The sequence below is a fragment of the Lampris incognitus genome, chromosome 8 (assembly GCF_029633865.1).
Source record: "Lampris incognitus isolate fLamInc1 chromosome 8, fLamInc1.hap2, whole genome shotgun sequence".
In the NCBI taxonomy this organism is placed as follows: domain Eukaryota; kingdom Metazoa; phylum Chordata; class Actinopteri; order Lampriformes; family Lampridae; genus Lampris; species Lampris incognitus.
The window spans coordinates 18450446-18474182 of NC_079218.1; the positions used below are offsets into that span (position 1 = coordinate 18450446).

Consider the following 23737-nt stretch of genomic DNA (forward strand, 5'->3'; position numbering starts at 1 on the left):
AGGAGCATTAACCATGCAGCTGTCGAGGAGCAAAACGGTGGCTGCTTTCCAAAAGATGAAACCGGTGGCAGGCTGTGATACCGGGAGGCCATTATTAGCAATCAGTGCAAGTTGTAAACAGGTTGTACATTTTGAATCACCATGTTTCTTTTTTTTTTAAATTTCCCCCCTTTTTCTCCCCAATTGTATCCGGTCAATTGCCCCACTCTTCCAAGCCATCCCAGTCGCTGCTCCACCCCCTCTGCCGATCCAGGGAGGGTTGCAGACTACCACATGCCTCCTCCGATACATGTGGAGTCACCAGCCACTTCTTTTCACCTGGGAGTGAGGAGTTTCACCAGGGAGACGTAGCGCGTGGGAGGAACACGCTATTCCCCCCAGTACCCCCTCCCCCATGAACAGGCGCCCCGAACGACCAGAGGAGGCGCTAGTGCAGCGACCAGGACACATATCCACATCCGGCTTTCCACCCGCAGACATGGCCAGTTGTCTCCCTAGGGACGCCTGGCCAAGCCGGAGGTAACACCTGGATTCGAACTGGCGATCCCCGTATTGGTAGGCAACGGAATAGACCGCTACGCTACCCGGACGCCTCAAATCAACATTTTTATTCAAACAGTAGTGAAACGTATTACTTTTCGACCTAATACTCTGCTGTGATTTTAAAACGATAGCTTCACTTTTTAGGAACATGGTGACAACAGCATTCGCACAGTGAGACGCCGTACTTTGATGCTCGCTGTGAGAGAACTACAGCCTGCGTCTTGTCTTTCATCGCCTCAGCAAAGATATTGTTCGGTGAGATTGGGGGCACGAGGTGGCCTGTGGTTTTTTGGCAGAAGTTGTTCGGGCGGGGGGGGGGGGACGTTTAAGTCCGCCTCTCATTTCTGTCATGGAGCGACTTGTGTTGTGGGTTAATGATTTTGTGTTGCGGCTTCCTACTGTTGGGTTGTGAGCTATTGCTGTTGTGTTGTTAGTAATTGATTTCGCTTTGTAAATGGTGTTATTGTTGAAGGTGGGCTGCACTTCTGCGCCTCTTTATTATAGATAAAAAATAAGCAAACAAATACATTACAAATGTTACAAATGTTAACATTGTGGGACCGCTGTGTGTGTGGATCTAAGAGTTCTGGGGTTACACCAGCGCAGTCCACAGGAGCAGAGTAAATGACGGCCTGCAGAGGAAGGACACGAAGCAAAAGGATCGGGCAGCTTGGTGGGAGTTAAGGTGGACATTAAACTGTACTAGATAAATGGATCCCGAGTCTGGAATTAAATACAGACTGTGTGAAACCCCCATATTGAAAGGAATCTTGTCCCAGTTGAAAAGGGCCCTGTATGGGGAAAGTCTCCATGGATTCTACGTCCAGCTGTGAGTGTGTCCTTCAGATACACTGAAAGCGGGAAAGCAATGTCTTCCATAGCTTTGCATGTTAATATCAGGCAACCGTGGTGAATTCACTTCTCCAGGAGTATTGCATAGTGAATTCAGAAAGCCCTAAGTTACCTAACTTCCAATACTGTATTGATCACTTTTAATGAGCCCACTGGACAGGTTTGTGGTAATTCAATCAGTAACAATATGTTTGAGTGTATTTTCACATAGTAGTTAAGTTGTGGTTAAGTTTTTTTTTTTTATGAGGACAGGCGGGATGCTAAATGTATATGTCTGGAACTGTGTTTCCAACATTGTGCAGAAAAGTGTCTGCCAGTGAGGCCGCTGGCGGCTTCATATTTGGAATCTGTGAATGTCAACAAACTGAACTCGTTTGCCAATAGGCTTCATTGTATGAGATAGTGTGAAAAACGCCAGTCTGCATTTTCTTATTCAGCTGTAGTGCTTATAGTTGCATTTTCTTATACAACGCAGCGTATCAGCAAATCAGAAAGTACGTTTTCACACTCCGATTGCTCGCCAATGATGTCACCAGCGGTCACAATTTTTGGAAGACTTCAGGGGACATCAGAAGACTTCAGTTTCGGAAGACCGCTCAGTAATAATAAATTGTGATTGTTCTCCATTAATGTTAGTTACCAGCGGGTTTTATCCAATGACATCACCTTTTGTCTCCACTATCCACCTTTAATCCAGGTAGCGTGCTAGCATCTGCATCCTTAGACTGTCTGGTGGCAGAGCAGGGCTGTGTCCAGGAGCAGTCTTGCATGGTGCTCTACAGGCTGTTGGAGTACTGTGCAGCTGAAGAGGCAGTGTCACCGCTTGGCCCTGAAGCCCGTTGGGAGTGCTTGGAGGCCCAGAATTCCCTTCAACACTACCGCCCCCTTCAGGTTTGCAAGTGCCAGCGTGGTTCTCGTAGAGAGGAGCATTGCCTCAGGGTGTACTGGACAGTCAGATTTGCTGGTAGGTTTAAGTGTGCATGTATTTTTCTATGTACTGAAGTTTGCGTTTTGCATTCTTATCTGCATATTGTAACCGATAATAATGCTGACTACATCGTTTTGCAGCGTACGAGGAGTATGAAGTGTCTCCATATGAAGAACTGGAATTAAATTTAGTGAGAAACATTGAGATGTCACACATGGCCTCCATCATGGCAGGTAATGCTTCAATCACAACACATCCGTTAATCATTACAGAATCAATATTTGCAAATTTGCTGGCCAGATTAAAGACTGCATTGATTCATCGCCTAGTCACCTCACTCCATTCTCTTCCTGGCAACCCCCAGCTTCCTCTCATTCTGTGGATGGTCAAAACCAATGTCTAAAGGCAGCACAGGACTGTGGACTGTATGAGAAGTGTGGCTCTCTGCGATCAGAGTATGTTGTGGCCTGCACCAAGCGAGCAACCGGCTCTGACAGCAGCTGCAACCGTCAGAAATGCCACAGAGCTTTGCGACGTTTCCTGGAGCGTGTGCCCGAGGAGTACAGCTTTGCTCTTCTCTTCTGTCCCTGTACCGATACTCTGTGTGGGGAGCGTCGGCGGAAGACCATCGTTCCTTCGTGCTCATTTGAGGAAAACACTAGAGGAGATGAACGAGTGGGCAAACCCAATTGCCTCAGCTTGCAGATCTATTGCTCCAGGGATGAGCTGTGCAGGTGAGAATGTTGCCGAGAATGGATGCAGCACAGTAATCTGGCAGGATTACTCCAAACAGAGTATTACTAAATACCGTCAGTTACAGCATAGAGTCTCAAAGTTTCAAAAAGTGCACTACTATATAGAACAACAAACATGATAATGTAATACCATAAAACACAAATACCATCAAATTTACAAAAAAGGATCCTCAAAATACCCATTATGCTCCTTACAAAACAGTCTATAAAATCTATAAACCATTACCTCAAGAAAATCTGACACCTGCCAGAGTCTTTCTGACAATGATGAATGGCCAAAACAAGAACACTTACCTAGGTGATAAGAGAAAATAAAAGGATTATAAAGACGTGAAGATAAAAAGCATTTGAGAATGTAAAGTTTGTTCAAGAGCATAAAAAATAGACCAACTGTGCACAGCAGAGATAGGTGAAGAAGTGCAGTATTTTTTTTTGTAGTGCCACTTTACTTTCTCCTCTTAGATACCATTATGCTGACTTCTCCGATGCTAAACTTTGTGTGCTTCATTAGCCAGTGTGTCTGCCTGTTTATTGCTCAGGTATTCGTGGGACCTAATTTAATTCAAATGCAGCTACTCATGTAAAAGGTTTGACGTTCCTTGAATATGGGTAGTAATTGCTCAATTTAGTGTGTAAGGCTGTTGTTTTATGGTGAAAATGCTATGGAGAATACCAACTGCTGTGTCAATAATGGAAGGATGAATAAAAGCACTGAGAGTGGCCGATATGTCTAGATGCCCCTCTGTTCTGTATGCACGCTATTACAAGTTTTCATTGACAGGGTGTGAAAACCATATTACTCCTTATTAAGGCATAGCTTCCTTATTTTGTCTTAGAGTAATTCCAATATTTTTAAACCTGGGCCCTATTTTTCCATCATTTGGGGTCTAAATGACTAATAGGGACAGCAATTTTTGGGATTGGTCCAGTATTGAGCAAGAATGTTTCAGCCGGCAGCCACGAAATGGGCTGCAATGTAATCCTCTGGGGCAATTGCGCCTGTCAAAGTACGTCCACTAAAAGTGCTTGTTTTTGCCACTGACAGGCTGAGATTGTTAATGTAAGTCTCCAACAAAATTATGGAAAGGATGCCTACAGAGACGGACCTTTTTCTTTATGTTTGGCTTCTTCGAGTCTCTGTTGTAACGTCCCTTTTACTGCTGCTACTATTTGCATGCAGGGGCAGGGTTTGTCTACAAAAGAAGAAGCCACGCTGAATCTTATCAGAGCTGACCATTCATTTGCGGTAGCATAGCCTGAGACATAGAGGAACTGCTAGCAATAATTTATTTCCAAAGTCACGGTTGAATATTTAGCTGATTTCGACAATGTGGATGAGGCATTTGAATTCGATGGCCGCCCGCATTTATTTGAGTCAGAGTACACGGATGAAGAGGTTCTAGAAATTGAAGAGAGGATGAGGAGACAGCTCAAGGCAAAGGCAGGGGAGGGTGAACCAGTTGCTGCAAGGCCAAGAAGCATATCATTATTATTCTTTTTATTTTATATTTTCTCTTTCTATTCCTCATGTTTTTTGATAACAAGTGGAAGGCAAAGGAGGACTTTAATTGTAGAGGGAAACTTGTTTTTAACTGTGCATATGACAATAAATGCTTTGACTTGATTTTCAATGTGGACATTGTTAGAACAGGCCATGTACTGGGGCTCATTGAATAACTACCATGATCATTCATTGCCAGTACGTATCTCTATGATATCTCCTAATGTACAGGATATGCAAATGTAGCCATAAAATGGTCTTATAATGGGTAAGCATAAATAGGACATTTTTACACCATGCGCAGCACACGCACACACAATATTGCCCAGATAAGCTCAGCTTGTTTATCACTTATTCTATAATTATGAATGTCAACTGCTAAAAAGGGGAAATGAATCTATATAGACATTTTATAATCAGTCATGACTCAGCTGATATTTTGTACATACTACTACTAGCTTATTGGGTGATTGTTTTTGCCATTATCCTGCCATGCTTTCATGTGTACTGATGGCCAACACATAACTTTACTTAATAACATTAACTCCACTCTGCAGCAGGTCTCTCCGCTCTTGGAATAGCATTGTTCTTTAGGAGAAAGTGCTTTGGTATAGGATTTCTTCTCTTCTTTGGCTGGCAGCAGTCATCCCGGTCAAAATGGGCACTGCAGAACTGATAGTCTGCGGGGTGCAGTGTATGGACAGGAATGTTGGATCAATTTTTAAATCTGTAGCACAACTAGCCACTACTTCAGCATGTCCCTATCCATCAAAGGCAGTCTATGAAAGCTGTGTAAAATGTGGCGCGACATTCTGTTGGCACAATTCAGAAATGCACAAACACGAACCATTGTTGTTGTTGTTTTTTTATTATCTTTTAGATAACACTAAGCTCCACTTTCTGTACTCCAAACCAACAAACTCTTCCCGGCACTCCTCGCTCCAACTCTCACTCATGTTTCCACCATTGTCTTCACACAACAACTCACCTCTCACGAGATTTCAGAGCGAGACTTCTCCTTGAGCTAGACTTCTGTTACGGGTTCCAGGGGTGGGCCATCTTATCCAGAAAGGGCCGGTGTGGGTGCAGGTCTTTGTTCCAACCAAGCAGTTACACGCCTGTGTCTCCGAATCAAGTTCCTCAGCAAAGACTCTACTGGTTCATTAGTGGGATCAGGTGTGCAACTGCTTGGTTGGAACAAAAACCTGCACCCACACCGGCCCTTTCTGCATAAGATTCCCCACCCCTGGACGTCTATCTCTGTAGTGATCTTTTCCACAAAGTTGTCAGACACATAGAATAACAATCTGCCTGGGCATGTCAATGGCAAAAACAAGCATGTGTAGTGGATGAATTTTGACGGGCGCAATTGCCCACAATGATTACATTGCAGCCCACTTTGCAGCTGCCGGCTGAAGCATTCTCACTCAATGCTGGACCAATCTCAAAAATGTTTTGGCCCTAAGGAAGTAAATTGTTTATTGTTTTTCACACACGATTCCCAAGTTGATAGAATGCTGTTAATAAACATTGTTACTGTTGGGCGTCCGGATGGTGACAGACATGGGCGCAAGTCCTTGAACACTGGGATGGCATCCAGTGCTTTACCTGTGCCCCCATCTATAGGGTTAGTGGTTGGGTCAGGAAGGGCATCTGATGTAAAATTTTGCCATATCAATATGCGGATTGACAAGACCATACCGGGCTGGTCGAGGCCCGCATTAACAACAGCCAGCATTGGTGCTATGCCCTCACAGGGTCCTGATGGAAACCGGTGACCCCTGAAAAACAGGGAAAAAGCTGAATGAAGAAGAACTGATTTAGACCCCAAATGATGGAAAAATAGGGCCCAGGTTTAAAATTAAAAATTACCCTTTAAATTTGATTTGTTATTTTGTAGATAAATTTGATCTTGGATAAATGTCCCGTTTCTCTCAGTTATGTCTTTCTCATCTTGAAGGAACCGTTAATGGAGTTTGCATTTTGGAATTGCAAAATGATATTCCCAACAATGCTTCCATGGTAAATAAGGAAGTTGGAAGACTTTAGAAAGTTTTCAGAATATTTAAAACTATGTGACATTGTTCTTAGGGAGGGAAAACTACCTCGAGTGGTTCTTGGTAAGAAACCCATATCAAAATTATCATTAAACGTTGCCTGCAGTAGGAATACTTAATGTGCAAATGTGTTTTTTAATATTCCACACTGATGATAAAGAGCTAATGATTGGCCGTAGGTTGTTCCTGTTATTCTAGGCCTTGTAATGGCTCTGTTTTTTATCCCACAGTCTGCCGATTCTAATTTGTGAATGTGCCTCTGCATTTGGCCAGCAGACTCATTGTAGCTCCCCCAGTGTTATTCGGACTCAGAAAATAAATAGAACATTTGTGATTTGATGTGATTGTAATTATACTGTGGCATGCCTGGTCACAGTGTGCATCTACTAGGTTTGTAAAATATTCATTTCAATCACCCCAGCAATAATTAATTTTGTTAGAACATATAACAATTTCAGCACATATACCTCTCTCCACAGGAGTTCAGAAGCAGTCAACCTTCAAGATTAGCTCTGAGGTTAACTGCAGGGGCTCCGCTGCCACCAGCACTATGCGGGCTATTATTTTCAGATCAGAAAACAAATTATTGCAAACTGAAAAAAAAATTAAATAAATAAAGAGCCTGGATGTTAATTCTACTTTTTTAGTATTGTATATGTGACAGAAGAATTATTTTTAAATTTAAATTCCACTGCAAAAAGGAAGTAGGCTGTAATTTGTCACTTAACATCTGTGAAACTCTTCGGAGGCGTATGAAATCGAAACGAAAACGTGTTTCAGGAAAGTGAAATATCAACTTTTCACAAAGCTACCGCCCTCTCGTTCGTCATCATTCCTCTTCATGTGCCAATGATCCCTGTGGTTTTCATTTTCCCGCACCCTAATTACGGAAAATATGATTGTTAAAATGACATTAAAAAGTCTCGTTCCTAACGCTGCAGGAGGCAACATTGAATTTTCCAAATGCAAGTCCTTCCACCTCGCTCTCCGCTGCCTCGTATCACTCCGCTAAGCCCCGCCCACCAAATCACCTCCGCGTCAGCCCCGTACACTTGTGTACAACCGGGAAATGTCACAGCAAGACTCGTGAAACTTGTATCGTAATTGATGATCTATCCATGTAAAAAAAAGTTTATTTTTTTCAGCGAATCTCTTAGTTACACTAATATTGTTCATGTGTAGCAGCCATTTCGAGTTGGTCTTGTTGATTTTTAGGGTTAGGGTTACGACCACAAGACCAACAGGGCAGACGCGAAATGACGCATACATGCGCGTCTGCGCTTGTAGAACAGCCAATAGGAACACCCGCTCTCTGAACTGACCCATGATTGGCTAAAATCTTCTGTACCGGGCATTCTTTTTTTAAAGCCTGAATAAAGAACATACATACTTTTTAAAAAAAATTTTGTGTTTACTCTGTGTATTGTCTAGGGTTTGTCTTTTAACCATTTTGTCTTTGACCATTATGGACTCTGAGTCTGCGATAAAGTTTTGAATTGAATTGAATACACGGGAACATGGGATAGGCTCCAGCATCCCGCGACCCTGATAAGGATAAGCGGCTTGGATAATGAATGAATGACTACTTTTCTCTCAAACCACTTGAATTACAATATTCTGCAGGGTTATGATGACATTTTCGCCCAATGGCGCCATGAAAAAACTACCTACCCCAGCTTTAAACCAACCTTCTCCGTGTACACCTAGATCAAAAACTGTTTCCTCCATCTTTATGTTTCTGTTTGAATCAACGTGTGTGTGTGTGTGTGTGTGTGTGTGTGTGTGTGTGTGTGTGTGTGTGTGTGTGTGTGTGTGTGTGTGTGTGTGCGTGTCAGATCTCGGTTTGCTGATTTCCAGCACAACTGCCAACCCTCCCCTGTATCCTCCTCTGGCTGCATGCGGGAGAGCAAAGCTATGTGTCTCAAGGCCTACACTGGACTCATAGGTAAGTTGGAGGAAGAAAGATTTAAGTGGTGGAAGTTGTAGAAAGGGTTCAAGTTTAACAATAACTAAAGTGAGAATTCTGATCTGCTGTTACATTTCATTTCAGTTATTTGCTTTGCACAGTTTACTGTTAGTCATCAGTAAGCTGCTTATTGAAATATCCCACCTTTCTTGAATATTCTCTTTTTTTAGATTGTATAAATCTAAGGGAATTCATGATTGGGCAGCCGGTTTAAAATGATTCTCTTACATATCTTTAAATGGAGCCAGGTGATGTTATTTTATTCTGTCTCTGAGACAGGTGAGAGAGGTGATTTTGCATCTTTGCAATAATAAGTATTAAAGGTTCGGGGGGGGGGGTTGGTGAGAGTAGATCCTTAAGGTGACTAATATTGTTGGTTGATTCCTCATGAACTAAAGAGTTGTGTACTGCAAAGTGAAAGTGTTCTTTCACAGGGAAGCATTGCTTTAAAAGGTTTCAGCAATGATATAAAGGGGTGCAGTCGTAGCCTCACTAAGGATTCTTCATGCCTCTTTCTCAACCAGGCACCATAATGACTCCCAACTATGTCAGCAACAGCAGCATGGAGGTTTCTCAGTGGTGCACTTGTGAAGGCAGTGGGAACGAGTGGCAGGGCTGTCAGCGCATCCTGCACATGTTCAGCACCAATATCTGTTTGCGTGAGTGAACTCACTTCATTTTTCACATTCTATGAGAGCACAGGTTTGCAGGCTTGTTTTGACAATCAAAAAGGGTTAATATTCTCAGAACTGTAACACCTGTGAAATATTTTAATTCCCTTAGCTCTTTTCTTTATACTTACGTATATTGCCTATCTGCATATATCGTGTATTCAGTCATATTATTGCTATTATTCAACAAATTGGCAATTGCTCACAATTATCAGCACTGAAACAATTCACCTGAGAGTTTGACTACGTAAATCCAAAGTGCCTTATCAATTTTGCAAAGCCAATTAACATTTTGTAAGTGATTATACATCACATTTAACCGCAGATTGCTTTTTTTGATGTTGAGCAACTTATCGAGCTGGTTGCCAATTTTTCATGTATCATAAAGAAAGAGCGGATAGTTGTTTTTTTTCTTTTTGCCAACAAACTCATCAGGAAATATTTTAATGACACTTCTAAATTGTATGATCTTACTGAGCACATTCTGGATTCTGAGTTGATACAATAGTCAAATTAGATAGGTCATATCTGGTAGGAAACATGAACCAGATAACATGAGTTATCATGTATTGCAAAAATGCAATGTGAATACTGAGACAAAATGTAGCACATTCAAGTAAGAGGAACCTCTAAACAAAGAAAAAAGTTTAATCTGCCACTGCAATAAGACATTTCAACTAATAATAATAATAATAATAATACATATAATGATAATAATAAGAATGATAATAATAATAATAATAATAATAACAATAAATTGTGCCTGACATGTACAAGACCTGTAGACATGTAGACAAAGACATGTAGGTCAGGTGAACTGGTCATACTAAATTGTCCCTAGGTGTGAATGTGTCAGCCTTGTGATGAACTGGCGGCCTGTCCAGGGTGTCTCCCTGCCCGCCACCCAGTGACTGCTGGGATAGGCTCCAGCATCCCGCGACCCCAATTGGGATAAGCGGCTTGGATAATGGATGGATGGATAATAATTCATTCTAATAATACATTTTATTTATATAGTATTTTTCAAGGTACTCAATAGACTCACAAGTCAGTCTCTAAGCGCTTCGCTCAACTAGAGACTGAGGACAATCTCCCAGGTTTCCTTACTAAAACTGGGTGGAAACAATTAGAGAGTTTAAAAAAATCTGCATTGCAGAACAAATCCAAAATCTTTAGGGTGGCCCTTCATATTTGGGCAGTGACATGCAGAAGTCACGTGCTTGTGAACACTGTCATACATATCAGACCACACGTGCATTATAGGATGGCTCAGCCATAGTCTATCCATCCATCCATTATCCAAACCGCTTATCCCACACAGGGTCGTGGGGATGCTGGAGCCTATCCCAGCAGTCATTGGGCAGTAGGTGGGGAGACACCCTGGACAGGCTGCCAGACCATCACAGACAGGGCCAACACATTCACACTTAGGGACAATTTAGTATGGCCGATTCACCTGACCTTACATGTCTTTAGACTGTGGGAGGAAACCAGAGCACCTGGAGGAAACACACGCAGACAGGGGGAGAACATGCAAACGCCACACAGAGGACGACCCAGGACCCCCAAGGTTAGATTACCCTGGGGCTCGAACCCAGGACCTTCTTGCTGTGAGACGACCACGCTAACCACTAAACCACCATGCTGCCTGGCCAAGTACAATTACGGAGAAAAAAATAATTTCTTAGTCACCAAAGAAAACTCCTTCAAAGTTTGTTGTGTTGGAGGGGAAATATATTCATCGGTTAAAACACAATCAAATAATCTAATGCTGCTCAGTAATCCATTTTCAATGTTTTAAGAAGCTCTCTCTGCGTTACAAAGTGGTTCGCTACAGAGGGGGATGGGAGGAGAGCATCATTTATGGTAAGGTATGTCCTAGATCTCCATAGCAGTAGGCATAGGTTTGTTAGCGGTCATTCTTGCTGCCGTTGTAGTAACTATCTTGCATTTAGAAGTCCCTAGACATTGGTAGGCAGAGATCTCCAATTGTCTGGTATCATGAGACTAGGTACTCAGACGCTTTACATAAGTTAAAATAAACCTAAAAGCAACACACCAAAAACATGGAACACACAATATTAATCGCACATTAAAAGAAATTACGAAAAGGGGAGTTTTGATAAATGATTTGAACGTGGACACATGGGTGCAGTCTCTGAAGTGTTTGGGGAGAGAGTTCAAGAGTGAGGGGGCAGCTATGGAGAATGCCGTGTGGCCCCAGGTCCGGTACTTGGTCCTGTGTGGTGGAGACAGGAGGTTGGCATTGAAGGAGCGAAGGCTGCAGGAAGGAAGGAGTATGGTAGTAGAGCAGGTCGGTGAGGTTGGTGGGGGCCTGGTTATGGCGGTCTTTGTGAGTGAGGAGAATGATTTTGAATTGGATCTGTTGTGGTACAGGGAGCCAAAGGAGGTTCTGGAGGACAGGGGTGATGTGGTCACGGGAGCAGGGGTGGGTGAGCAGGTGAGGAGCAGAGTTCTGGATGTACTGGAGTTTGTTCAGGACTATGGACGATGAGCTGTAAAGAATGCTGTTGCCGTAGTCAATTCGGACTGTGATGAAGGCATGAATCAAAGTTTCAGCAGCAGAAAAGGAGAGTGATGGGTGGAGATGAGCTATGTTTTTAGGTGGAAAAAGGCAGTTCTGGTGATGATTGATGTGGTGTTCAAAGGAGAGATTGCTGTCAAAAATTATTCCAAGATTGCAGATGTGTGGAGAAGGAGAAAAGGTGAAGTTACCAATGGTGAGGCAGAAGTTGTGAGTGGTTTTGATAAGGGATTTGGGACCGATGATCATGTAAGATTTATCACAATTTAGTTTGAGGAAGTTGGCTTGCCTCCATGATTTAATTTCAGTGAGGCAGTTGGTCAGACTGGAGTAAGAGTAAGTAGTAGTGGTGATGGATTTAGTGGGGATGTAGAACTGGACATCATCGGTGTAGCAGTAGAAGGGGAGACCATGACAACATATGATGTTACCAAGGGGGGGGGGGCTTGTAAAAGATAAACAGGAGAGGGCCAAGCACCAAACCCTGGGGGACACCTTGCGACAGAGGAGCAGTGAAAGAGGTGCAGTTGTTGATGCTAATGAACTGTTGTCTGTTTGTGATGTATGACTTTAGCCAGGAGAAGGCAAGTACCGATGATGTTGAGGGAGGTTTCAAAGCGGGAGCGAAGAATGGTGTGGTTGATGGTGTCGAAAGCTGCAGTGAGGTCAAAGAGGATGAGAACGCTGAGGTGGCCAGAGTCTGAGGCAAGGAGGAGGTCATTGGTGACTTTAAGGAGGGCTGTTTTTGTGCTGTGAGCAGAAACCAGATTGAAATGGTTCAAACAGGTCTTTGGAGATGAGGTGAGCTTTGAGTTGGGAGGCGACAACACGTTTCAATACATGGTGGCACGGTGGCCCAGTGGTTAGCACTGTTGCCTCACAGCAAGATGGTCCTGGGTTCAAACCCCGGGCCATCCCAGGTCATTTCTGTGTAGGTCCTTTCTATGTAGAGTTTGCATGTTGTCCCCGTGTCTGCATGGGTTTCCTTTGGGTGCTCAAGTTTCCTCCCACCATCAAAAAGACATGCATGTTAGGGTTAATACTCCTGCCTCTGCCCCTGACCAAGGCAATGGAAAGAAGAACTGGAGTTGATCCCCGGGCGCTGCAGCTGCACACTGCTCCTATACAATAGGATGGGTTAAATGCCGAGAACAAATTCGTTGTAAGAATACAATGACAGAATAAAGTGGCTTTCTTTCTTTCCTACTTTTGACAGAAAGGGGAGATTGGAGATGGGCTGGGAATTGCTCATGATATCAGGGTTGAGCCCAGGTTTTTTTTTGGGAATGGAGTCTACAGCGGCCACTTTAAGTGTATGGGGGACTGAACTAGAGCTGAAGGAGGACTTAATGATTTCTTTGATGGGAGAGGACATATCTGGGAGACAGTGCTTAACAACATTGGATAGGATGGCATCCAGAAGACAAGTGGAGCTTTTCATTCCCACCGTAAGGTTGAACAGCTCCATTTGGGACACAGGGGAGAACTTTTACAGGGGTTGAGTGGTAAATGGGGGGGGGGGGGGGCAAGGGAGGTGGTCAGGTTGCTGTAGATGGTGTCAATTTTAGTTTGGAAAAATGAAAGGAAAGAGTTTCACTTATTAACTCTGAAGGAATTGGAGGTATTGTCACTGGGTTTGTGGAGAATGTTTATCGTGGAAAAGAGAGCCTTGTGGTTGGTGGAGTCAGAGTGTATGAGATGTGAGCAGTAAGTAGGTGAACCAGGCTGTCATGAGAGCATCTTTGTATCGTTGAAGATAGTCTAGTTTTCTTGCAAAGTCTTTCAAGCTGGCACTTACAGAATTTCATTTGATGGAGTTCAGGAGTATAGCAGGGGGCGGAGTGTGTGAATGAGACTATTTTGATTTTAATGGGAACCAGCTGATCACGACAAGAGGAGAGTGTGTCATTATAATAATTGACTAGATTGGAGGGATTATCAGACAGCGGGGGAGGGGAGGCAGACATTTTATTGGCAAGAGAGGCAGAGAGAGCTGAGGGGGAGATAGATTTGAGATTTCTGAAGGACATTATACATTTGACTTTTGGGATGTGGATAGGGATGTATGTCAATGTCCATAGTGATTACCAGGTGGTCAGAGATATTGAGGTTGAGGCTGGAGAGTTGATGTATTGTGAGACCAGTGGAGCAGACCAAATCAGAATCAGAATCAAGTTTATTGGCCATGTAGGTTCAATGTTAACAGGTTATTTACATACACACATGCCTGAGGTAGATGGACATGACAGAGCATACCAGTATACATAAATGTACAGTACAGTATATACAAAATGGTTGGATTTATTTGACAATGTTAAGCATTCATTTGAATGACAGCCTGCGGAAAGAAACTGTTTTTATATCTGGTTGTTTTGGGGTACAGTGCTTTGTAGCACCTATGAGAGGGGAGGAGTTGGAGCAGGTTGTGACCAGGGTGTGATGGGTATACAGTGATGTTGCCTCACTCGCATAGTGAGTAAATGTTTTGAGAAGCTTATTAAGGCACTAATCTGTAGCATGTTACTGCCCATCCTTGACCCCCACCAATTTGCATACCGACAAAATCAATCCACTGATGACGCAATAGCCACTACACTCCATACCGCCCTCACCCACCTGGAGAAAAGGAACTCCTATGTGAGAATGCTGTTTGTAGACTACAGCTCAGCATTCAACGCCATAGCCCCTCTAGACTCTACACCAAGCTCAGTGACTTAGGACTCAACCCCAGCCCGTGCAGCTGGATCCTAAACTTCCTGTTGAGCCGACACCAGGTGGTGGGCTCCAATACCTCTGCTCTTCTGCCCCACAACAGAGGAGCCCCTCAGGGCTGCATCCTGAGTCCCCTCCTCTGATCCCTGTACACCCATGACTGTGTGGCCACACATAGCTCCAACTTGGTGATAAAGTTTGCTGACAACACGACGGTTATGGGCCTGATCACCGACGATGACGAGACAGCATATAGGAGAGAGGTCAACAATCTAACAAAGTGGTGCCAGGAGAATAACCTCTATGTCAACGTCGACAAAACCAAGGAGCTGATTGTGGACTACAGTAAGAGAGGGGGGGGGGCTAGACCCCATCACCATCATGGCACTGCTGTAGAGAGGGTCAAGAGCTTCAAGTTCCTCAGTGTCCACATTACCGAGGACCACACCTGGGATGAACACACCAGCCATGTGGTGAAAAAGGCACAGCAACACCTCTTTCACCTCAGGCAACTGAAGAGGTTTGCCATGGGGCCCAATATTCTATGGGCCTTCTACAGAGGTACAACCGAGACCATCCTGACTGGATGCATCACCGCCTGGCAAGGGAACTGTACTGCCCACAACCGCAAAACACTGCAGAGGGTTGTGCGGAAAAAACAAGATTGTTTAACACAATCTTGGAAAGTGAGATGATGCCTGAGGAGTGGAGAAGAAGCATACTGGTACCGATTTTCAAGAACAAGGGCGATGTGCAGAACTGTAGCAACTACAGAAGTATAAAGTTGATTAGCCACAGCATGAAGATATGGGAAAGAGTAATAGAAGCTAGGGTAAGAGGAGAGGTGACTATCAGCGAACAGCAGTATGGTTTCATGCCACGAAAGAGCACCACAGATGTGATGTTTGCTTTGAGAATGTTGATTGAGAAGTATAGAGAAGGCCAGAAAGAGTTGCATTGTGTCTTTGTAGATTTAAAGAAAGCATATGACAGGGTGCCGAGAGAGGAGGTGTGGTATTGTATGAGGAAGTCAGGAGTTGCAGAGAACTATGTAGGAGTGGTGCTGGATATGTATGAGGAAAGTGTGACAATGGTGGGGTGTGTGGTTGGAATGACAGATGGTTCAGGGTGGAGGTGGGATTACATCAAGGAACGGTTCTGAGCCCTTTCTTGTTTGCAGTGGTGAGGGGCAGGTTGATGGATGAGATCAGGCAGGAGTCTCCATGGACTATGATGTTTGCAGATGACATTGTGATCTGTAATGAGAGTAGGGTGGAGGTTGAGGAGAGCCTGGAGAGAAGAAGAATGAAAGTCAGTAGGAGCAAGACGGAATACCTATGCGTGAATATGAGGGAGGACAGTGGAATGGTGAGGATGGAGTAGAGGTGACGAAGGCGTATGAGTTTAAATACTTGGGGTCAACTGTCCAAAGTAATGGGGAATGCAGAAGAGAGGTAAAGAAGAGCGTGCAGGCAGGGTGGACTGGGTGGAGAAGAGTGTCAGGAGTGATTTGTGATGGAAGGGTACCAGCAAGAGTTAAAGGGAAGGTTTACAAGATGGTTGTGAGACCAGCTATGTTATATGGTTTGGAGACAGTGGCACTGACGAAAAGACAGGAGGCGGAGCTGGAGATGCCAGAGTTGAAGATGCTAAGATTTTCATTGGGAGTGACGAAGAAGGACAGGATTACAAACGATTATATTAGAGGGACTGCTCAGGCTGGACGGTTTGGAGACAAGGCAAGAGAGGCAAGATTGAGATGGCTTGGGCATGTGTGGAGGAGAGATGCTGGGTATATTGGGAGAAGGATGCTGAATATGGAGCTGCCAGGGAAGAGGAAAAGAGGAAGGCCAAAGAGGAGGTTTATGGATGTGGTGAGGGAGGACATGCAGGTGGCTGGTGGGACAGAGGAAAATGCAGAAGACAGGGAGAATTGGAAACGGATGTTCGTTGTGGCGACCCCCAACAGGAGCAGCCAAAAGTAGTAGTGGTAGTAGGGTTGTGCAGATGGCCCAGGACATCAGTGGATGCGTGTTTCCCCCCATCCAGGACATATACAACGAACGTTGCGTCAGCACAGCCCATCCGATTATCAAAGACCCCAGCCACCCCAACTATGGACTGTTCCAGCTGCTACCATCAGGCAAATGGTACTGCAGCCTCAAAACTCAGCTCAGTAGGCTCCGGGACAGCTTTTTCCACCAAGCAACCAGACTTTTGAACAAAGAACATTGAAGACACTAAGCCTGGTGCTGGACTGACTGGTACTGACCTATGGTCTTCAGCAGATAATCAGTTTACACACACACACACAGCAATTTACATACACCGCACACTATGTATTATTATTACTGCTTTTTGTTCTGTTTTGTTGTTATTTTATTACTATTGTTGCTGCAGTGTTGATGAGCCGAAACACAAGAATTTTACATTCTTGTATTTGTATAATGAGACATAAAGAATCTTGAGTCTTGAATCTTGAATCTTGCCTGCCCATTTCCTGACTCTGGAGATGTATAAGTCCTGAACGGAGGGCAGGTTGGCACCAATGATTGTCTCTGCGGACTTAACTGTCTGTTGTAGTCTGTCCTTGTTCTGTTTGGTGGCTGATCCAAACCAGACAGGGATGGATGTGCAGAGGAGAGACTGGATTGTTGCAGTGTAGAACTGAATCAGCAGTTCAGAGGCATGTTTAACTTCCTGAGCTGGCGGACAAAGTACATCCTCTGCTGGGCCTTTTTGATGATTGTGTCTATGTTGGATGCCCACTTTAGGTCCCAGGAGATTGTGGAACCTAGAAATCTGCAGGTTTTCACTGCAGACACTGTGCTGTTGAGTATGGTGAGGGAGCAGTGCTGGGGGGCTCCTTCTGAAGCCCAACGTCATCTCCACAGTTTTGAGCGGGTTTAGCTCCAGGTTTTAATGGCTACACCAGAGGGCCAGCTGTTCAGCCTCCCGTCTATATGCAGACTCATCACCACCCTGGATAAGGCCAATGATGGCCGTGTCGTCCGCAAACTTCAGGAGTTTAACAGACGGGTGTCCTGAGGTGCAGTCATTTGTGTAGAGGGAGAAGAGTGAAGGGGAGAGCAAACAACCCCGGGGGGGTTGCCAGTGCTGATTGTCTGGGTGCTGGATGTGATTTTCCCCAGTCTCACTAGCTGCCTCCTGTCGTCAGGAAGTTTTTAAACCTACTGGCAGATGGGGGCTGGTACTGTGAGCTGGGTGAGTTTGAAGTGGAGGATATCAGGGACAAAAAAAAAAAAGTTGGTAAAAAGTGTGTTCAGTTTGTTCAGTGGACAGTTGGGGGCTTAAAAGTTCTTCTGCTGTATGTGATTAGTGAGTGGGCACCGGAAACTAAGCAAATAAACAAAAACAGAAAAAGTACAAGAGAGCGCGGAACCGAACTACCATCTATGGTGCCATCTTGATGACGTTCCAAATCCAGGATGTGACAACAGCTGTGAGTAGGGAAGTTATGTTGTGTGAAGTTGAAGCATTGTAGCAGTTCCAGGAATTCTATGGCCGATTTAAAGTCAGCGTCATCAATGGGGACATTAAAATCACCCAGGAAGAGAACGGAAGGTGAGATGGAACATACGTAGCTGGGTCAGAAAATCAGAGAATTCAGAAAGAAAGAAGGAGTTTGGCTTGTGGGGGGGGGGGGGGCAGATAACGACAGTGACCAACGGAGTTGGACTAGAGAGTTTGAAAGCAAGATGTTCAAAACAATGAGCGGCAGGAATGGAAATGGTGGTTGTTTTAATGTCCTTCATGTAAACAGCAGCAACACCACCTCCCTGCCCTTCAATATGAGGTTTATCATTGTATGTGAATCCTGTGGGTGTGGGCTGGTTTAGTGAGAAATAGTCCAGGGGTTTATGCAGATTTCAGTGAAGCAGAGGAAATCAAGGTTACTATCAGCTATAAATTCACTCAGAATAAGGCTTTTGTTATTGAGTGAATGAGTGTTGAGCAAAATCAGTTTCAGGTGATGTTGGTTTGTGATAGGCTGTGAGGACTGAGAAAGGGGACAGAGATTGGACTGATTCACGTGTTTGTTGTGGTGACGGTGGGGGTAATGATGTCTGTCGGTGATAAGATCAGGAATGGGAAGAGGTCGAACAGCAGTGCAATCATAACACAAGGGGGGACAGGTGTGAGGAAGGGTGCGGCAGTCATTGATGTGGGCAAAGGGGAAGAAGAGGGCTCAGGAAGGCACGTGTGCAATGTAAATAGTCAATCCCGTGTGGAGGACAGAACAGCATGCTGCAAATGAGCAGCAAGCGTGCAACCACCTTGCATCACAGAAAGTCAAATCAGTTCACCTGGATACGTTTACTGAGAAACGTTTTGTCATTCATCTGAGTGACCTCTTCCGTCTCAACTGACTGCAGGTGTCCCCACCCTCAAACAATACAGTGGCATAACAACCGAAAACAATGATGGGTTTCCTATGCAAATTGCCATGACCATTAACTAGAGTTACAATGGAAATGTGTACTATTCACAGAAGATTGGAGAATGTTTGCAATCACAGCATTGTAAGATGGTGACAGATGTACTCTTAGTCCTCCCCCTCGGTTCAGGGATGGTCGTTCCCTCTTAACATAGATGGCCTCTTTGACTCCCCATTCAAACGGGCGTTCCTCCCTATCAAGGATGTGCACATCCTCATCCTTGAAAGAGCGGTCACTGGCCTGTAGATGGGTGTAGACTGTGGAGTCCTGGCCTGACGTGTTAGCTCTTCTGTGTTGTGCCATCATATTGGCCAGCGTCTGTTTAGTTTCCCTGATGTACAAGTCACGGCAATCCTCCCAGCACTTAACAGCGTACACTATATTACTCTGTTTGTGTGTTAAGTATAAAAGCACTGAAAGTACAATTAATGATAAAAAAAATGGTGAAAATATGCAGATACGAACAGAGCCTGCACTACGTAGAGACAAGAAAGAGCTGTTATGACACACAAAAAACAAATAGCATGACAACACAATGGTAGGCCTGGTGAAGTGCGGATATTATGTACATAGCGCATGATAAGCAGGAGCAGCTCATACACTAGGCATAATAATGACAATGAGACAGCAAACAACATCGAAACACCTCATTGTTCTAGTGTTCACAAGTTTGATTTCTAATAAACCCAGCCCTTGGCGTTATGGAAAAGGAAAGGTAGATGATAGTTTATGTGTTGCGGTAAGCTGTTCATCCTGAAAGGCTCTGACAGAAAAAGCAGTTTGGCCAAAACTACTTTTCCTTGGAGTAAGACGGTCTCCTCTAGTTGAATGATGAATAAGACCATCAGATGTTCAGACTCTCAGACTTTTTCCAAACATACCACTTTTGCAGGTTTAGGTCTCCACAGCATTCTGGGTTCACATTCGGCTCAGAGATTTTACTTCTCTCCCCCGTGAATTCTTCAACCCCGTGTTCCCCGTCTACCTTCACTAGTCTGGCTATGAAGACTAACATTTCCTAAAGATAATCTTAAAAGAAAAACTGACAAATGCACCGTGCTGTTGAACGGCTGCCTAACCAGGGTGGATGTAGAAGGGGCAGCATGCTCGATGTCAGCGTACTCATGTCAGCCATGTAAGGTTTTTACATAATAATGTGTAGCTTTGGCGTGTTGCTAAATCCAGACGGGGTTACAAAAAAAGGGATGCTTTTTTTGACGGGTCTTTAAGTATGAATATGGGGACTGGGAACTGAATGTTGATGTTTCCTGCTGTTTCGTGCCAGGCAATGCCATCAGCTCCATGGGAAGCTCTACACCTCCACCTGTGGAAAGCACACCTATGGCAGCCTCTCAGCCTTCCCCACGGGTCTACCAGGAGAAGGTTCACTTCAGCGTTGACACGCTCCAAGACTTTACCAGTGTAAGAACTCTTGAACTCTTCGTTGTCTTGCTGTACGCTTTTATTAAACACACATCAGATGGGGGCGTCCGGGTGGCGTGGCGGTCTATTCCGTTACCTACCAACACGGGGATCGCCGACTCGAATCCCCATGTTACCTCTGGCTTGGTCGGGCGTCCCTACAGACACAATTGGCGGTGTCTGCGGATGGGAAGCCGGATGTGGGTATGTGTCCAGGTCGCTGCACTAGCACCTCCTTTGGTCAGTCGGGGTGCCTGTTCAGGGAAACTGGGGGTAAAAAGCGTGATCCTCCAACGCGCTACGTCCCCCTGGAGAAACTCCTCCATGTCAGGTGAAAAGAAGCAGCTGGTGACTCCACATGTATCAGAGGAGGCATGTGGTAGTCTGCAGCCCTCCCTGGATCGGCAGAGTGGGTGGCACAGTGACCGAGATGGCTCGGAAGAGTGGGGTAATTGGCCGGATACAATTGGGGAGAAAAAATGGATCGGCAAAGGCAGCATTGTCAACGCCGAGTGTTGTGCCCTCCTTAACACTCATTACTGTGTTGTCATAGATGCCACCCCAAATCTCACTGAAAGTAGTGCCCGGCCCTGCAAACATGCTCCTCAATGCGCACACAGCCAACTGAGTCAGAGCCTACATAATACTGTGGCTTTTGAATGAGACCCAGCATCTCCCCATAACCCGAGTCATTCTCCCTTGCTCACTCTCTCTCCCTCCCTCCCTCCCCCTCTGCCCCTTTTCTGTTATTGTGGGTGAGGATTAGCCGTAGGTGTTTTTGCAGTGTTAGAATCAACCCTCTTGTGTTAATATTCATTTATTCACGCCCATCTGTCCCCTATCCCCTCTCGCCACCCTAATCCTCTCCATTCCTATCTCCTCTCCTCCTCTCCAATCCACCGATCCTTCACAGCACACAAACTCTCACATGGGTAAGCTGCTTTCTGCATCTTATATTCATTACTGAGACATTGCTTCAACTGTTAATTAAAGCTTCTACAGGTAATATTTCTTCATTATTATAAAGCGCTGTTAAATTAGTTGTGATAATACATTGTTATGCCAGCAAAAAATAAAAAGTGACAGTCACCATTACGATAATTAGCTCCCATGCTACGAATTGTAAAGCTTTTGATTTGATTTAAGCAATCTCAAAGTCATTTTTGATCATGAAAGCTTGGGAAAATGCTTCCAGCAGATCGTTGGGCATCACAAAAGTAGCAGGTAGGTGAAAAGGTGGAAGATGTCAATACATGGCAGACAGGTTGCTACATTATTTAGACATATACTTGAAGAAAAATACAACTCTGAGGTCCTATCCAATGGTTTGGGTTAGGCCATCAAACGGTCTTTAATGTATGCACTGTGAAGCTCCTTGTTTTGGGCTCCTATGTGGAGAATTCAACCTCTCAGAAAACAGTATAGAAAATACACTGAGAGCAGAGTTCTAGCACATGTGGTACCTTAAGTTATTACAACATCACACTTTACAAACGCAAAGACACCCCCACCCCCATTTCTCCCCAATTGCACCTGGCCAATTACCCCACTCTTTCGAGCCATCCCGGTCACTGCTCCACCCCGTCTGCCGATCCGGGGAGGGCTGCAGACTACCACATGTCTCCTCCGATACATGTAGAGTTGCCAGCCGCTTCTTTTCACCTGACAGTGGGGAGTTGCACCAGGGGGGACGTAGCACGTGGGAGGATCACGCTATTCCCCCCAGTTCCCCCTCCCCCCCCGAACAGGCGCCCCGACCGACCAGAGGAGGCGCTACTGCAGCGACCAGGACACATACCCACATCCAGCTTCCCTCCGGCAGACACGGCCAATTGTGTCTGTAGAGATGCCCAACCAAGCCGGAGGTAACACTGGGATTTGAACCGAAGATCCCTGTGTTGGTAGGCAACAGAATAGACCGCTACGCTGCCCGGATGCCCATTAAAATGCAAAGACGTTTAAAGAATATGTGATAAAGGTTTCCCTTTAAGTATTTGTCGTTTAGATTATTTATATTAAAAGGGAAAATCCACCCCGAAACAGCATTGTCTGATTTTATTTCTGTGACCTTGCAAATTTAAGAAATGTAAACTTCTCGTCCAACACTAGCCTCAAGATAAGAAAAATAAGAAAAACCCAAATTTGATGACATCAGGAAGTATTTCCTGTAGCGGTTCAAATTGGCGACAAATAAGAGTCTTACTTTGAGGACACTTTTTAAGCTTTCACACCAAAACTGGCTGTCCTGGTTAATTCATTTCAGATACCGTTAATAATTCTGTAATCAAAAATGTGTCCAAATGTAGTTTAGGAAATACATCTGTGGCTGTCACTGAGTCTAGAAGGTCAGATGGGTTTCCTCATCCCCAAAGCAGCTCAGAGTCCTCCTGACGATATTACAGACTAGAGACCTTCTTCAACCTCACTCCGGGAGGTGTTTGTTCATGCTCTCAAATCTAAACTAAACAATCAAAACCATACATATCCATCCATCCATCGTCCAAACCGCTTTATCCTGCGCTCAGGGTCGCGGGATGCTGGAGCCTACATATTACAAAACACTATTAAGATAATATGATAAATATTGTATTATTATAAAATAAAACAATAAAATAAACATAAAATAATAAAATACATCTGAAATCTATTCAAAGATACATTTTCATAATGAATATACATTTTGGCCTTACCTCCACATTTATGTGAACACCTACAGGAGCTATAAACCTCTCTTCCTTCCTTCTTTCTTTTTTTTTCAGATGGAAGAGAGTAAAGAAGAGGAGAAGGAGGAAAAAGAAAGTCACGAGTTCAATGTTATTCCGCCATATTCTGAAAAGGACTCAAATGTGGAATCAGGACCTCGAGGGAGCCAGCAGGGAGCTGCAAGCCAAGCAGTGCCTGCGTCACCACTCCTGCTATTGCCAACTATATCCCTGGCCTGGGAGCGTTGGGGCTGAGACCTTCATCCCATTGTACACACTCATTTTACACTCAGCTATCACATCCACCTCCATCGCAGCACTCAAACAAAATGAACCACACAGGATAGACTGCAAGAATGAAAATGGAAATTCTCTTGCTGGACTATGGCTTAATCCTTTTTTCTTTCTGTTATTATGTCACCAAAGTACCCTTTACTCTGTCTTTATGGTTTGGATCTCACTTTACTTACTGCCTCCTCAAGTGGTACAGTATATTTGTTATCCTAGACAGTCATATAGCTGGAGTTCTCTCACACATCCATTGAGATGGAAAGATGAGCAAATGCAGGCGTGTATAGATGAATAGAGAGATTGCTGTGAGTGAATAGCCTATCTAGGGCTTG

At 44.4% G+C, this 23737-nt stretch overlaps 1 protein-coding gene across 1 annotated transcript; it reads left to right on the plus strand.

The window, feature by feature from the left end:
- Positions 1-1538: 1538 nt before the first annotated feature.
- Positions 1539-23419, plus strand: LOC130116921 (GDNF family receptor alpha-4-like). The gene is made up of 8 exons (XM_056285025.1): positions 1539-1605; positions 2093-2359; positions 2464-2556; positions 2688-3057; positions 8472-8581; positions 9127-9261; positions 20276-20412; positions 23172-23419. Exons 1-8 carry the CDS (start codon positions 1539-1541, stop codon positions 23367-23369), a joined length of 1377 nt encoding a protein of 458 aa, XP_056141000.1. The 3' UTR covers positions 23370-23419.
- Positions 23420-23737: the final 318 nt, after the last annotated feature.